This window comes from Rana temporaria, chromosome 1 (genome assembly GCF_905171775.1).
Source record: "Rana temporaria chromosome 1, aRanTem1.1, whole genome shotgun sequence".
In the NCBI taxonomy this organism is placed as follows: domain Eukaryota; kingdom Metazoa; phylum Chordata; class Amphibia; order Anura; family Ranidae; genus Rana; species Rana temporaria.
The window spans coordinates 62,430,155-62,446,404 of NC_053489.1; the positions used below are offsets into that span (position 1 = coordinate 62,430,155).

The following is a 16,250-nucleotide window of genomic DNA, read 5'->3' on the forward strand; positions in this document are numbered from 1 at the left end:
CATAAATGGTCCAATTCCAACAGTTTGTCCATAAATTGGTTTCCATTCCAACAGTTTTTTTTTTTATTGTTACTTTTTTGTTAATAGGATTTAGATTTTTTAGCAGACACAGCCAGACCACTAGCACAACAGCAGATTCCCTTGGGACAGTGTGAATTTAAAAACGGAGAAAACATAATTTGAATAAAAGTGTTGTATAGCAAAAAAGATAAAACCTGTTCAGTTGCTATTGCCAATACCATCACTTTGGTTTCATTGTGTTCCCTTGTTTAAATGAATCCCCTATTGTGTTACCACAGAGACAAACGCCAATATATTAAAATATACCTTGGCTCGTCAAGTTCATCATAGACCTCATCACCTTCACTCTCCTCACTCTGTAAAACAATAAAAAACAATAAAAGATGAATTATTCGGAAATAAAATAAAATGTCATGCATACTTCTACCTATAGTTAGGCCTATAATAAGGCTTACCTGTAGAAATAGTAAATATCTCCTAAACCTGCACAGTTTAAGAGAAACTTGCTTTAATAGCAGTGATGACGTCACCAGCGCATGCGCACTGTGCTCTCAATAAACAGCATGCTGTCCATGGAAAGAGCTATGTCCCAGGACTGATGTCATCCTGACCCAGCCATTCAAACAGCCAGAGCCCGCAAACCCAGAAGAAAGACCGGGTAAAGATGGAAGCCCTGTCAGCAGGGACATCGCGCCACTGGAGGACCTCGTTCTAAGGTAAGTATTTCATATTGTGCTAGTATGCCATGCATACTAGCGCATTATCTTACAGGGACCTTTTTTTATTTTTTTTGCGGTTTACTACTGCTTTAAAGAAACAAAAGAAAAGCATTACGTATATTTGTATTGAACCTTGCTTGCTATAAAGTGGTTCAGAAGGATAAAGGTTTTTTACCTTATTGTATTCTCTGCATTCAGGTAAAAAATAAATTCTGTGTTCTGCTCCCCCCCCCCCTCCCACTATGCCTACTGAGCCCAATCTTGATCCAGGGATGTGCATGAAAACAGCAGCTCTCTGGTCTCTCTCCCTCCTCATATGCTAAAAGACGGGCTGAAAAGTGGAGGATCAGTGGTTTTCTGTGCAAAACCATTGCACAGAGCAGGTAAGTCTGACATGTCTGTTATCGAAGAGATAAATAAGGGTTTACAATCACTTTAAAGGGAAACTGTAATGGTTGTAGGGTCAATTTTATTATTTTTTACTAGTGTTGTTTTTAAGTATTATCTTAAGTGTTTAGCCTCATGTTTAAAAGTTGTTTTCACCGAATGTACACAATCTTTGTTCAGCAAGTAAACATTAAGCACAATACCAACGATTCCCAGAGCACTATGGATTATCTAAAGAGTTAATACATAAGAAGCTATCTGCCTTAAAAGGATACTGTCATGAGAGGATCCTGGAGGCTGGGCATGCTAGTTCCCTAGCTGTCATGTTGTTCCATGACTTCAGTGCTATCTACTGACCTGGGAACAAGTACAGAGATAAGGAGGCCTGACACTTTTCTCAAACCCAATTAGAAGATGCTTTCTCTGGGTCTGTGACCGAGTACTTGAAGCGGATAGCTTCCCAATGACATCACACAAGAACATCGGCGGGGGACCCAAGCAGTGGCAGAAGAGATGTAGATCTCAGCAGGATAACACTGGATCCACTGGGTGGGTGGGTATCTGAATTGAGGACAACCCAGCATCAGGCAAACAGTTACTGACCTGGAAACAAATATAGAGATAAGAAGGTCTGACACTTTCATCAAACCCAATTAGAAGATTTTTTTGGGGGTCTGTGACTTAAAAGTACTTAAAGCAGACAGCTTTCTGAGACAATGTCACACAAGAACCTGGCGGCGCAGGAGTAGTGGCAAAAGAGAAGCGGATCTATGCAGGACAAAATTGGATCCGCTGAATGGGTGAGTGTCTAAATTAAGGACAACCCAGCATCAGGTAAGTAAGCAGGGATTTAAAAAAAATAGAGGGAGGGTGAAGTCCCTCACTAAAATGGAAACAGCTTTAAAGTGGACCTTCATTCATTACCATGACTTACAGCCCTTCCCCCTTCTGCAATATATAAAGCTACCTTTATACTCAATTCTTGCCTAGTTGAGAATGACCTCTCCTCCGCTCCTGAAGCCTCCCAAGATATACACGTCACCTTTTAGAGGAGGCACTGGAGGACAGAGCTGGCGTGCATCATCGGGGGGCTGGCTGCCTGAACCTGGAGAGACAGCGGGCTCCCGTTGATGTCAGAAAAAAATATTTGGGCTTGTGGCAAAGGCATGGCCGGGCAACACTGGATTGGCTATGTGGGTGAGTTTTTTTATGTAGATACCAGCAGTGACGGAGCTTATGGTACTTCTTATATTTCTCTCAGGACAGTGCGGGTCTATTTAGAAAAAAAAAAAGCCCAGAATATGTAAAAAAAAAAAAAAAACTGTCTTTATTGTAATATTCATCTTCTAGAGCTGTCTCCTGTAGTAACTCCTTTGCATCATATGACACACTTCCATAGTTTCTCAAAAAGTTTTATTGAAGCAAGTAGAGAGGACTCTCCACCTGCTGGGTTTCTCGGGCACACCTCTCTCCTTGCTGGATTATAATTGTACATCTAGCGATTGGCGTCACAGGCTGCAGGAGAGGTATGCATTTACATTCTTAGATACAGGGAGCTCCTACATTTTCATACGCAGATCAGCGACAAAAGTCGCCTTTAAAAAGCGAAATAACTTTTCACCTGGTAAATCATAATTTGTTACCGTTATTTCTACTACCACTTTCCAATATTATGTTTTAAACAAATGTCATGATCACTTAGTGCCCCTGTTCCTCATTCCGGCACCCGGGTGTTGACTGTTGCTTTTCCTCCCTGTCTGTGTTCACCTGTTAACTGATTGATCTGGTCAGTCACCTGATATAAACAAACTGAACATGCTATCCCTCGCTTGTGATAGAGACAGACTTACCTACATTGTTCTAGAATAAAGCCTCCAGTTAGTCTGCCTTGCTAGCTGTTGCATCCCCTGTGTATGACCCGGATAGGTCTGGATTATCACCTGAACTCAGCCTGCCTTTACCTGAACTGTCTTTGAACCACACTATCTGCTAAACTGCAAGTACCTGTTTGCTTCGCTCAGTTCGCATCTGCCCAGGCGTGGTGGCCAGGCACTATAGCATTGTGTATAAAGTCCTGGGGGGCAATCAAGTACTGGTATGCCTACTTGCCTTAAGGGAAAGGGGGCTGCTATAGGTGAAGCGCACAGTAGCCAGCTATAGTGTCTGACCACCTGCGTTGGGGTAGACGTGACATTTGTGACAACAAAGTTCTAAAACTTCTCTGTTCTGCACTAGAAACTTGAGTTTTTAAAAATGGCCTTGTGTTCCTGCCAGTCCTTGTCATATATATGTGTACCTTTGTATGTGGGTTCCTGTAGGCCTTTATCTGTCAATGGCCATCTTGTTTCATGGCCAGCAGGGAAATTACACTATCTGCTGTCCCTAGCGAGGGACACAGGCAGGGCCGGACTTACCATTGGCCTTGACTGGGCTCAAGCCCAGGGGCCCCACCCAATAGGGGGCCCCCTTTAAAAAAAAAAAAAAAAAAAAAAAATTTTTTTTTTTTTTTTTTTTTTAGGGGTCCGGAGGTCCCCAGGGGCCCGGAGGCCCCCAGGGCCCCGGACGGCAACCCCCCTTTTTTTTATTTATTTTTTGTAAAAAAATGTTTTTTTTTTATATATTTTTTATTTTTATATATATAATATATATATATATGTATATATATATATATATTTTTTATTATTATTATTAAAGGGCCCAGGGGTCTCCAGGGCCCCCGGATGGCAACCCACCTTTTTTATTTTTTTATAAAAAAAATTACATTTTTTTTATATATATATATATTTTTTTTTATTAAAGGGCTCAGAGGTCCCCAGGGCCCCATGTGGCAACCCCCCCTTTTTTATTTTTTTTATAAATGTTTATTTTTTTATTTTTGTTTATTTTTTTATTTTTTATTAAAAGGCCCAGAGGTTCCCAGGGGCCCAGAGGTCCCCAGGGCCCCCGGGTTTGGCAACCTCCCTTTTTTTATGTATTTTTTATAAATGTTTTTTTTTTTTTTATTATTAAAGGGCCCAGAGGTTTATTTTTTCTTTTTATTAAAAGGCCCAGAGGTCCCCAGGGCCCCGGATGGCTACATATATTTATATATATTTGTTTTCTTCTTTATTTCTTCTTTTTTTTGTAAAGGCCCCCCCCGCTTCTCAATTTGCGGCAGCCCCCACGCTTCTCAATTTCAGGCGGCAGCACCCCCACCCCCCCTAGGTTCTCTGCTTCAGGGGGCCCATGCCTTAAGCTGTGCAAGGGGCCCCAAAATTCCTGATGGCGGCCCTGCGCATACCTCCCAACACGCACGGATTCTGTGGGACTTTCCCGCACAGACAGCTTCTTCCCGCAGTCCCGCAAAAGGGTTAATTTTCCCGCACTGCAAGAGGAGGCAGCACGGAAGCAGGAGGAACCGGAGTGGTGTGTGGAGGACTGTGGCTGCTGAAGGGAAGATAGCCGAGAGCCGGGCTAATGACAGTCTGTGGCCCCGGCTGTTGGCACAGGTGAGAGGCACTCCCCCCCCTCAACAACTGCAAAATCCCCCCCCGCTCAACAACTTTAATGCGCTCCCCCCCGCTCAACAACTTCAATTCGCCCCCCCCCCGCTCAACAACTTCGATCCCCCCCAATTCTCGGCTCCAGGGGGCCCCTTCAACACTCAAGCCCAGGGGCCCCCACCACCCTAAGTCCTGCCCTGGACACAGGTATATTGCTGTCACTCACTTTATAGTTTGGAACACAACTTAAATTGTAACAGCCTGCTACGTACGTTTAACCTGTCAGTCTGACCAGACTTGATGATTTCAGTGTTTGGTAGATGCTGGCTGGAAAGTGAAATCTCTGAATAGTTTCTGATGTCTCTATTCTTGAGTTCCCAGACCTGCACAGCTGCTGCAGTATGTACAACGGGTTCCTGCTCTCCCATATAGATTTTTTGGTTTCAATATTTTTATTGATTTAAGAGCTTTGACAATTGTGTAGCTCAGGCAGGACCAAAGGTTCAGTGCAAACATCAAAGCATAGAGAAACAAAGCTGAAGATGATAATGGCAAGAAACAGTGGCTTAGTGTCAAGGGCCACTATGCAAAGTCATAGATTGCTCACCTTCAGGGCCCATTTACACCATTTGCATTGGGATGTGGCGGGCAGCATTACAGTGGTGTGCATGGAAAAAAGTACTATGGGCCAAATCCACAAAAGGGATACGACGGAGTAACTGCTGTTACTCCGTCGTATCCCTGTTCCTAACTATGGAACTGATCCACAGAATCAGTTTTCCATAGTTAGGGAGAAGATCCGGCATGTGTAATTGAATTACACTGCCGGATCTTAGGATGCAGTACCGCATCCGCCGCTGGGGGCATTTTGTGTCGAAATGCCGCCTCGGGTATGCAAATTAGCACTTACGGAGATCCACGAAGCTTTTCAGCTTCGTTTTTTCTCCGTAAGTTTTAGTTTGCATACGCAAAATTAGGGCTGCTTTTACAAGGTGTAAAGTTAGTACACCATGTAAAAGCAGACCTTTCTGTCCAGCGACGCGATTTTTTTTTAATTTTTAATTTTTTTTTCCCGCCGTATCTTTTTTTTTTCCGACGCAACTTTATTGACCCGTCGCAATCCACAAAGCTCGACGTAACGTAATTTTGCGCTATGCACGTCGGGAAAATGACGTCACAAGCATGCGCAGTACGGCCGGCGCGGGAGCGCGCCTCATTTAAATGGGAATCGCCCCCATTTGAAGAGGAACGCCTTGCGACGGTGGAATTTAAGTTACACAGCCCAAAATTTCTAGGTAAGTGCTTTGTGGATCGGGCACTTAGGTAGAAATTTTAAGGCAGTGTAACTTAAATGGAAAAATTTACGTTGGGCACGATCTTTGTGGATTTGGCCCTATATGCTGTACCACCATGTTTTCCTGAGTCACTGGGGGAGCTATCCGATTAAATGCTGGTGCCTCATGCGACTCTGCTGGCCGTCTTGGGTCAGGTAGAGTCTATTCCCTGACTCTCCGTTGGTGCACATTTTGCATGTGCGTAGTGTAGGGACAGGTGACCCATCTGTCAGGGACAGTAATGAGTGGCAGGGAGAGGTTTCAGACTAGAAGAGAAAGTGCAGGGACACGCCATCCTTCTTGGAAACCTCTTAACATGGGTGCGGACCAGCCAAGCCGCATTCCACCCCTCCAGAATGACGCTGTTGGGCGCACCTGAGACCTACTGCTACACTCAACGCTGTAACTATCTGTGAGTTCACCCAGTCGGGTGGTCTCGCCATCGGGTTAGTTGTACTTTGCTGAACTTTAACTTCAATAGAGTTTTGGTTCTGCAACTGAACTCTGAGTCATTACTGTCGCCACACTGTACCCCCCCACACTGGTGACTACACAAGCCTTTGTACAGCATGGTTGGCTACACAAGTCTTTGTACAGCATGGTTGGCTACACTAGCCTTCATTCAGCATGGTTGGCTACAAAGGTGTTTGTTCAACATGGGTGGCTACACTAGTCTTTGTTCAACATGGGTGGCTACACTAGCCTTTGTTCAGCGTGGGTGGCTACACTAGCCTTTGTTCAGCGTGGGTGGCTACACTAGCCTTTGTTCAGCATTGGTGGCTACAGCAGCCTTTGTTCAGCATGGATGGCTATACTTGTCATTGTTCAGCATGGGTGGCTACAATAGTCTTTATTTAGCATGGGTGGCTACACTAGTCTTTGTTTAGCTTGGGAGGAGACACTAGTCTTTGTTCAGCATGTGTGGCTACACTAGTCTTTGTTCAGAATGGGTGGCTGCAGTACCCTTTGTTCAGCATAAGTGGCCACACTAGTCTTTGTTAAACATGGGTGACTACACTTGTCTTTGGTTAGCATGGGTGGCTACACTAGTCTTTGTTTAGCTTGGGAGGAGACACTAGTCTTTGTTCAGCATGTGTGGCTACACTAGTCTTTGTTTAGCTTGGGAGGAGGCACTAGTCTTTGTTCAGCATGGGTGGCTACATTAGTCTTTGTTTAGCTTGGGAGGAGACACTAGTCTTTGTTCAGCATGGGTGGCTACACTAGTCTTTGTTCAGCATGGGTGGCTACACTAGTCTTTGTTCAGAATGGGTGGCTGCAGTACCCTTTGTTCAGCATAAGTGGCCACACTAGTCTTTGTTAAACATGGGTGACTACACTTGTCTTTGGTTAGCATGGGTGGCTACACTAGTCTTTGTTTAGCTTGGGAGGAGACACTAGTCTTTGTTCAGCATGTGTGGCTACACTAGTCTTTGTTTAGCTTGGGAGGAGGCACTAGTCTTTGTTCAGCATGGGTGGCTACATTAGTCTTTGTTTAGCTTGGGAGGAGACACTAGTCTTTGTTCAGCATGGGTGGCTACATTAGTCTTTGTTTAGCTTGGGAGGAGACACTAGTCTTTGTTCAGCATGGGTGGCTACATTAGTCTTTGTTTAGCTTGGGAGGAGACACTAGTCTTTGTTCAGCATGGGTGGCTACATTAGTCTTTGTTTAGCTTGGGAGGAGACACTAGTCTTTGTTCAGCATGGGTGGCTACATTAGTCTTTGTTTAGCTTGGGAGGAGACACTAGTCTTTGTTCAGCATGGGTGGCTACACTAGTCTTTGTTCAGCATGGGTGGCTACACTAGTCTTTGTTCAGCATGGGTGGCTGCAGTACCCTTTGTTCAGCATAAGTGGCCACACTAGTCTTTGTTAAACATGGGTGACTACACTTGTCTTTGGTTAGCATGGGTGGCAACACTAGTCTTTGTTCAGCATGTGTGGTTACACTTGTCTTTTGATAATGGGTAGAAGCTAAACTATAAGAAGGAAAGATAAAACTGAAGAGAGGGGGGCTTCCTAACACACCAAAAAAGGTACATGTACTTTTTTTTGCAACGCAGTACACCACGACATGTGGTAATGGGTCACCATGTGTTGTGGTGCTCTGCAATACGCACATCCATTGACAGGGTGCTTTGGGATATCACTATTTTATTTTTTATTTATTTAAAAAACTAAACATCAGCAAAACTTAAATTGTTCCACTCGCACGTACATGTAATGCACATAATTTCAAAGGTAACTACGTTACTTACTATATCATTGGTTGCAGGGCCTGAAAAAGAGAACATCAGTTTACTATATATATAGCAGTGGAATAAACAGAAATTCATATTGATTTATATTTCTATTTTTTGACAAGAATTCTTACAACTTGTTATACAAGTTCCTGTGCTGAAATCTAGCACGTTTGGTATTGGTATGCCATCATTTTCAGCACACACATTTTTTTTGCGCTAGTTGCATTTACTGCAATAATCACATAATACACATAAGGAAATGTATACAGAGTCCATATATTATTATAATATTGAATTGGATCCTTCTCATGGCAGTGTACTCATTACTGCCCCCTGTCTCACCTTGCATTGAAAAGCATTATAATTATTTAAATATATTAAATCCTAAGAACTAACATGTAATATATTGCAGTTGACCAGTATTTGGATGTGATGGCTGCATTTGTTTTCGTGTTTCAGGCTTTTCCTCCTTTATTTACACTTGGTGAACCTGCCATTAACACTTCCTGTCCTGGGGGGGACTATGCTCACTCACCGTGCTGTATTTGTGGAGAAGAAGCGTTGTCACCGTAGGATTCTTGCTCCCGTTTGGACTGTAGAACACCTTTGATTCCCCTCATCTTCATAAAATGAGGGTCAGGTGTTCTATTGTCCATGCATAGAGGTAACCAGGGATGAAAGTACTGTTTGGGATTTCAATGCAGAATAGGCACAGAAATTTTAGAGCTCCCTGGATTTTTGTCAGGAGCCACAGGTATTTTTCTGTACTTGCAGTGTTTTTTTTGTTTTTAAGGAGACAAAGCATGGGGAATTGTACACGTATTGGAGATGTTTTTTTTTTATTATGTCCTGATATACATTTTGAAGTCTATGTATAAAATGTTCGCTGTGCGGAAATGACAAAAATATGCACAATCAGGACCAAAATTTACAAATTTTCTTTGATTTGTGTAGTTCCTTTATCGTCAGTGCCACCCAGTGTGGCCACTTTATGGAGCTGATGATCTAGGAACCACACATAAAGTAATAGAGGAATTCTGAAAATGCGCAAAATGAATGTTTTTTCTAAAAGTAGCTAAACTTACGATTTTGCAACATGGAGAGGAGATGAAAAAAGATCCTCCTCATTAGGACTGCTGATGAATGGTATAGTCAGGCCCGTCGCTACAGGACAGGCAAAACAAACAATTGCTTGGGGCCCCCAAGCTGGCCTGGGGCCCCTAACTTCCCCTTCCCAGGCTGTAGCGTGGCCAAGCTCCTCTTCCTTCCTCCTGGAGTCCTGTCAGTCCGGGTACAGGAGATTTTGTTTCCTGTTCCCGGCCGGACTGACAGGAAGTGCCCACTGAGTGCTCACTTCCTTTCAGTCCAGCCGTGAACACAGAAAACTGAATCTCCTCTACCGCGTGGTACCCGGCCCGGCCCAGGCACTATCTGATAGGTGGCTGGGGACCCGTAATGATAGAACACCGGACTGACAGGAGGAAGAGGAGCTCGGCCACGCTACAGCGGCAGCCTACAGGGAAGATGTGGAGGTGAGATTAAAAAAACATAGGGACAAGAGGGGGGGGGGGGGGTAAGAACATGGGTTTAAAAAAATTGTGTAGCGCTAATGTAGGCTTTGCGTGGGGGGGGGTGCTTGGGGCCCCAATTTTGCTTGGGGCCCCCAAATTCCTTCAAACTGCCCTGGGTATAGTGATGGTATCCTTTATGTAGGTTTGTCATCTGACCAGTAAATACTGTTCTGGCCAGTAAAAAGGGGACTTTTTCCCAAAAATAATTATTTGGAAGGAGATCATAAGCATAGGTGTGTGCAGGGGGTGGGCCGGGTGTGTGCCTGGGCACACCCTAATCACCCTGTGTGGTACAGATTCCTCCTGCTGATATCTCACCAAAGCCCCCCAATGCGGTTAAAAAAAAAGTAAAATAATAAAAAAAAAACGACTTACACCTTCCACTGCCCTACTGACACCAACCTCTGCCCTACTGACATATCCACTGCTCTACTGACACCATATATGTTTTAATACATTTGGGGTGCACATTCTAATGCAATAAGCTGCACACACCTATGATCATAAGACTGATATTTTTCCCAGAGATAGTGAGAACCTCAAAAGATTTTATTAAGCATGGCCCTTTGATGATATGATGTGGTCATCTGTAGTTTCGTGTTTTCTAAAGAATGCCAACTTTCTTTATTACTGAAGATATATACATTTCATGGGTGGGCCTGTGATTCTTACCTCAATGTAACCACTAAGCATGACACTTAACCTGAAACTAACCCCTAACACTGACCTTAAAGTAAACCTGTGCTTCTCACATCATCAGTTAAAAAGTATTCCTGTTAGAAAAATTGGGCTTACCCACACCAGGAAGCTAACAGAGAGGTGTGATTGGAGTTTCACTTTGACAAGTGTCACTCCTTTGCATGTATTGTGTAACCATTTTACATTACATAATTTTCAATAAGGGCGGCAGGGTCAGGGTTGCAGCACAAGTTACAGATTTTATAATTTTTTTTTTCTTTTTGTTTTGTTTGGTCACCACTGTATACTTGTAGGTCAATACAGCCAACAAGTTGAATGGAGAGCAGATATGGAGCTACTTAGAGGAGTAACAAGTTGCTGTAGTGCCCTGCTCCTGATGACCAGGCACTATGTTAAATTTAGTGGGTGTCTGAGCTCATAATTGGCTCAGACTTTGATTACTGATACAAAATCAGCCTCTGTTCTGGCTGTGGCTGTGCTTGGAGGGATTTCCCACTGTTGCCTGTAGGTGGCGATACCACCACAGGCAAATGTTGGAACTCAGGCAGGCTACGGTGCATTGGGTGTCTTTTACCGGGAGCAGCCCAGTGGGAGTGGTCTCCCTGCTGGGCATGCTGGGGAAGGATACATAAGGGACATACGCCATGTTGGGAGAAGCTCTGCCTTGAGGCTCTCCTGGCTCGAGGTCCGCGATGGTCGTTTGGCCTCTGGGCCTTGTTGGTCCGAGGCTGTACTTCTACCAAGTAGGCCCAGCCATCCTGACTGGGGCCTATGATTTCAAGTGATCCTGAGCTGTCCGTCTCACGAGAGGAATCTACCTAATGGAGGAAACCAGGGGAGGACCTGCCCAGGATGGGACAATGCTGATGTTTCGGGATAGGCCTGGTAACTCTATTAAGGGATGATCTACAATCCATGTTTCCCTACAGTTTAGCTGGGTCGGCTTAAAGGCTCTTAAACTGTTTGGCTGGAAGTTCGGGTACCAAATCCTGTGGCAGAGGATTCCGGACTGTTCACTTTTCCTTGCAACCAGTCTGTGGCAGAGACTGTTACTGATCATAGTTCGTGCTTCATTCCGGCTGCTAGGCCAGGTGAGAGGGGCCTATCCGGGTGAGCAATACCCACTCGAGAGGAGGTGGTGAGTGACTTTTTTGGAACTTAGAATTTTTTCCCCAGTGATCTGTACTATGCGCCTGAATCTTCCCCTGCTCCTCCATATTTCTACTAGTTATGAGAAAAATAAAACCTGACAGCTAAAGGTTTTTACAACTTGTGTGGACATTGGAGTTCTTTACAGACTTTCTTCCCCTAGACAACGAATGTTTAGGTAACGTGCAAGGCCCAAATCTAATCCAGCAGCTCCCACTGGGGAAGTGCTACATAACATACAGACATCTCCCTTTCTTTGCAATCTTGTGAGGGGTGCACTGTTCAATCCAGTTTTAGCCCAACGAATACAACAGATGACATTCCAAACATGATGTTCTGGTTTACATTGTAAGTTTGCTGTTAACTCAGGGTACTGTGGTGGGTGACCAAAGGTTGGAGCTGGTATGAACGAGACAAATTATTTATACACTATATTACCAAAAGTATTGGGACGCCTGACTTTACACACACATGAACTTTAAAGGAGAAGCCCATCCTGCGCTTTTTAGGCTGGGCTTCTCCTATGGGTCACAGAAGTGCAATTCAAATGTTTCCAGAAGCGCATTTGTGAGGTCTGGCACTGATGTTGGACAAAAAGGCCTGGCTCGCAGTCTCTGCTCTAATTCATCCCAAAGGGGTTCTATCAGATTGAGGTCAGGACTCTGTGCAGGCCAGTCAAGTTCCTCCACCCCAAGCTTGCTCATCCATGTCTCGATGGACCTTGCTTTGTGCACTGGTCCAAATCATTTGGCGAAGGATGGATTATGTTGTGGGGCTGTTTTTCAGAGGCTGAGCTTGGCCCCTTAGTTCTAGTGAAGGAAACTCTTCACAGCCTACCAATACATTTTGGACAATTTCATGCTCCCAACTTTGTGGGAACAGTTTGGGGATGGCCCCTTAGAGTGGAGACTGAAAGCCAGGCCTTTTTATCCAACATCAGTGCCTGAACTCACCTTGTGGACAGCCTTCCCAGAAGAGTTGAAGCTGTTATAACTGCAAAGGGCGGACTAACTCAATATTGAACCCTACAGACTAAGACTGGGATGCCATTAAAGGTAATGTGTGTGTAAAGGCAGGTGTCCCAATATTTTTGGTATTATAGTATGTAGCGCTCCAGTAGGCTACTAGTGTTAAGTACATTTTGTTTTTGGCCTACCTGTAGCCAGGGAGAGCAGCAATTGTTTAGTAGTGTCTGTTCTAAGTTATGCTGATGCAGGCTCAGCTACTTTCCCCTGCATCCCACTGAGCTCTGGGTTATAGTGGGCAGGAGAGCTTAGGCCTTGGTTTGCATATTCATGCCTCTTCAGTCAATCAAGTACGTGACCAGCAGGGGGCTGAGAGGGGTATAAATAGGCTGGGGCTTAGATCAGCTTCGTCTTGTTCCTTGGGGAGTAAGACCCAGCCCAAGGACTGAGACATCCCTGGGAGATCAGCTGCATCATGCAAGAATCCTTTTTGGGGTCCCATCCCCTGCTTTGGCTCTGGAACCTCTAGCCTAGCCTCCTGAACACATACAAAAAGTTCATCTGAGGATCCAGGACACAGGCAATTAAGTACAGAAGCTGACTAATAGTGCAGGAGGCAAAACAGCATTCAGTGCACAGTGCGTACTAGCTTTTTGCTAGGACTATTGTCCTGTTGAGGGATCCCTGTTTGGAATCAGTTTATCCTTCACTGTAAGCCCTGGTACACATTGGTCCAGCTTTGAAATCACGCTACTTCAGCACGATTTCAAAGCTGCACATCAGTGCAATTTGCACTGCAGATTTCATTGCAGAAGTCTATGCAAGTCGCATTGAAATCGGTAAAAAGTAGTGCAGGAGTGTATGACAAGTCACACTGGTGTGTATGAGAGCTAAAGAGGAGGCCATCAACCTGAAGACACAGATCAGCTATAGAGTCCTCATCCACAGTATTGCTAGAAGTTTTCTTGGAGTATGCCAAGGCTCACCCTCACCTTATCCAAGTCATTTTAAGCAAATACACTGCAAGAAGACATGCAATCCCTGTTCTTTGACTCAAGTGATTGTCAACTACTGTGTATCTGGCTGCTTTGCGCCTATCAGGGAATGGAACCTGGGACCAATCAGCTATAATAGGGGTCTTTCTAACCCAGGCGAGTTTACTGTCCTTCAGACTTCAGAAGGCCTAGTGGGAGAAGAAAAATTCCCAGAGTAAGTGGGAGCAAAAAAATTACATAGCACCTTTGGTCAGTAGGAAGAGCAATAGTGCCCGTTGTTGGTGTCAGTGGAAGGAATAGTGCCCCATTGTTGGTGTCAGTGGAAGGAATTATGCCACACTGTTGGATTTCAGTAGAAGGAACGGGTCTCATCGTTGGTGTCAGTAGGAGGAATATTACCTTGTATCTGTGGTAGGAATAGTGCCCCAAGGGCAATATAAATGCAAGGAAAGGACCACAACAGTCTAAGGGCCACAGTTTGGAGACCACTGCTTTATAATGTGACTAAGACTTGGAATGGTAACTATTCTGATGCCTCGTACACGCGACCATTTTTCTCGGCAGGAAAGAAAACTAAGTTTTTCCCGACGTGATTCCTCTCCAGCCTGACTTGCATACACATGTTAATGCAAAAGAACGTCCGACCAAAGCGCGGTGACGCACAACACATACGACGGGACTATAAAGGGGAAGCTCCTTTCAAATGGCGCCACCCTTTGGGCTGCTTTTGGGCTGCATACTTGATTCTGAGCATGCACATTTTTTTTCCCCTCGGAAAAGCATACACACGACCGTTTTTCGCAACGAGAAAAAGACTGACGGGAAAAACGACGAGAAAAAAGAGAGCTGGTTTAAATTTATTTGCAGGCAATTTTTTCGTTGAGAAAACTACTAGGGAGCCTACATACGACCGGTTTTCACGACCAATATAAAAAAATGGCAGTTTTCTCGTTGTGAAAACCGGTCGTCTGTACAAGGCATTATCGTCTTATTCTACCATAGGCCTTTGTATCCTTGCTCTGTTATGTGGCCTTAGCATATCATGACAAGCATTTATAGGTAACATTTAAACGGGTTCAATTCTCCATTCATGAAATGAATCATGACAATCACGATGATTTAAACAAAAAATCAAAAAAATGCTGTGTAGCATACATACCCTCAACGTCATCATAATTATCATCATCAGGCATACTGTGGAATAAAAAGGAACATTTTAGTTTATTAGCACTGCAACAACACGGATGTCAAAGTGGGAGCAGTGGCTGTGTCCAAGCAGCTGCTGCATCCCAATAAACATAAATGGAACTGCCTGCACGCGGACGCATAGAACACCTGTGTATCTTGTGTGGGCAAAAACAGCCCTTTGCAATTTAAAATGGGTGGACAGGCAGGATTTTAAAGCACTTTGTTCAGTATGAATCCCAAATCTGAATCCCACTTATTCTTTGTTTATACCGTTTTAGCTGGATGGAACCACAATGTGCAGTGGAGGATCAGGCAGCCATCACACTCAGTAGTGTTCCAAAGGCTGAAGATTGGTTAGCTATCATAGCTCTTCTAGACAGTGAAATGGAGATTGTACAGGGTCAGTGCAAGGATTTTTGTCTACTTAGACAATCGCCGTTTTTATACGTAGGTGCCCCAAAGCGTGTGTAGGGGGCTCTAAAAATGTTATATGCTTAAAACATTTTTGGTTTAATGTTTATTTTTACATAACTTTTATTTCTATCACATAGGGCACCAATAGCCCCCTATTTGATAGCATATAGGTGACAGGTTCTCTTTATGGAGACACCCAGGGTCTATTAGACCCTGGATGTTTTCTCCCAAATTCACTGCAGCTGATGGAACACAGGCCGTGTTGTAGAGAGTGACCAGTCTTCTTTACAAAATAGCTCAAGCTCTGACCAGCTTCCCTTTCTCTGCTGAAGAAAAACATCCCCACAACATGATGCTGCCATCACCATGTTTCACAGTGGGGATGGTGTGTTCAGGGTGATGTGCAGTGTCAGTTTCCCACCACACATAGCGTTTTGGTTTTAGGCCAAAAAGTTAAATTTTGGTCTCATCTAACCAGAGCACCTTCTTCCACTTTGCTGTGTCCCCCCACATGTCTTCTCGCAAACGGCTAATAGACTTTTTATGACTTTCTTTCAACAATGGCTTTCTTCTTGCCACTCTTCCATAAAGGCCAGATTTGTGGAGAGCACGACTATTAGTTGTCCTGTGGGCAGATTCTCCCACCTGAGCTGTGGATCTCTGCAGCTCCTCCAGAGTTACCATGGGCCTCTTGACTGCTTCTCTGATTAATGATCTCCTTGCCCGGCATGTCGGTTTAGGTGGACGGCCATGTCTTGGTAGGTTTGCAGTTGTGCCATACTCTTTCCATTTTCAGATGATGAATTGAACAGAGCTCTGTGAGATGTTCAAAGCTTGGGATATTTTTTCATAACTTAAAGGATCACTAAAGGAATTTTTTATTTGTTTTGCTGAAATGACTGTTTACAGGGTATAGAGACATAATAGTTAACTGATTCCTTTTAAAAATGATTAAAAATAGATAAAAAACAATCATATAATGTGCCTCTTAGATGCAAAAACTAAACTGAAACTAATTTAGTCTTTGCATGTTATGCCTCTGTGCTGGACAGTGCCATAGAGAGTCATGGCTAGGAAAACGAACCTA

General features: G+C 44.1%; 1 protein-coding gene across 2 annotated transcripts in view; it reads right to left on the reverse strand.

Moving 5' to 3' along the window:
- Window positions 1-16,250, reverse strand: part of FYB1 (FYN binding protein 1) — a 164,611-nt gene that overhangs the window by 57,748 nt on the left and 90,613 nt on the right. For both annotated transcript variants that reach the window (XM_040338638.1, XM_040338646.1), the window contains exons 4-6: window positions 14,721-14,755; window positions 8,198-8,217; window positions 328-377 (exon numbers count right to left, since the gene is read on the reverse strand). In XM_040338638.1, coding sequence (XP_040194572.1) covers window positions 328-377; window positions 8,198-8,217; window positions 14,721-14,755 — 105 coding nt within the window. The remainder of the gene's footprint in view (window positions 1-327; window positions 378-8,197; window positions 8,218-14,720; window positions 14,756-16,250) is intronic.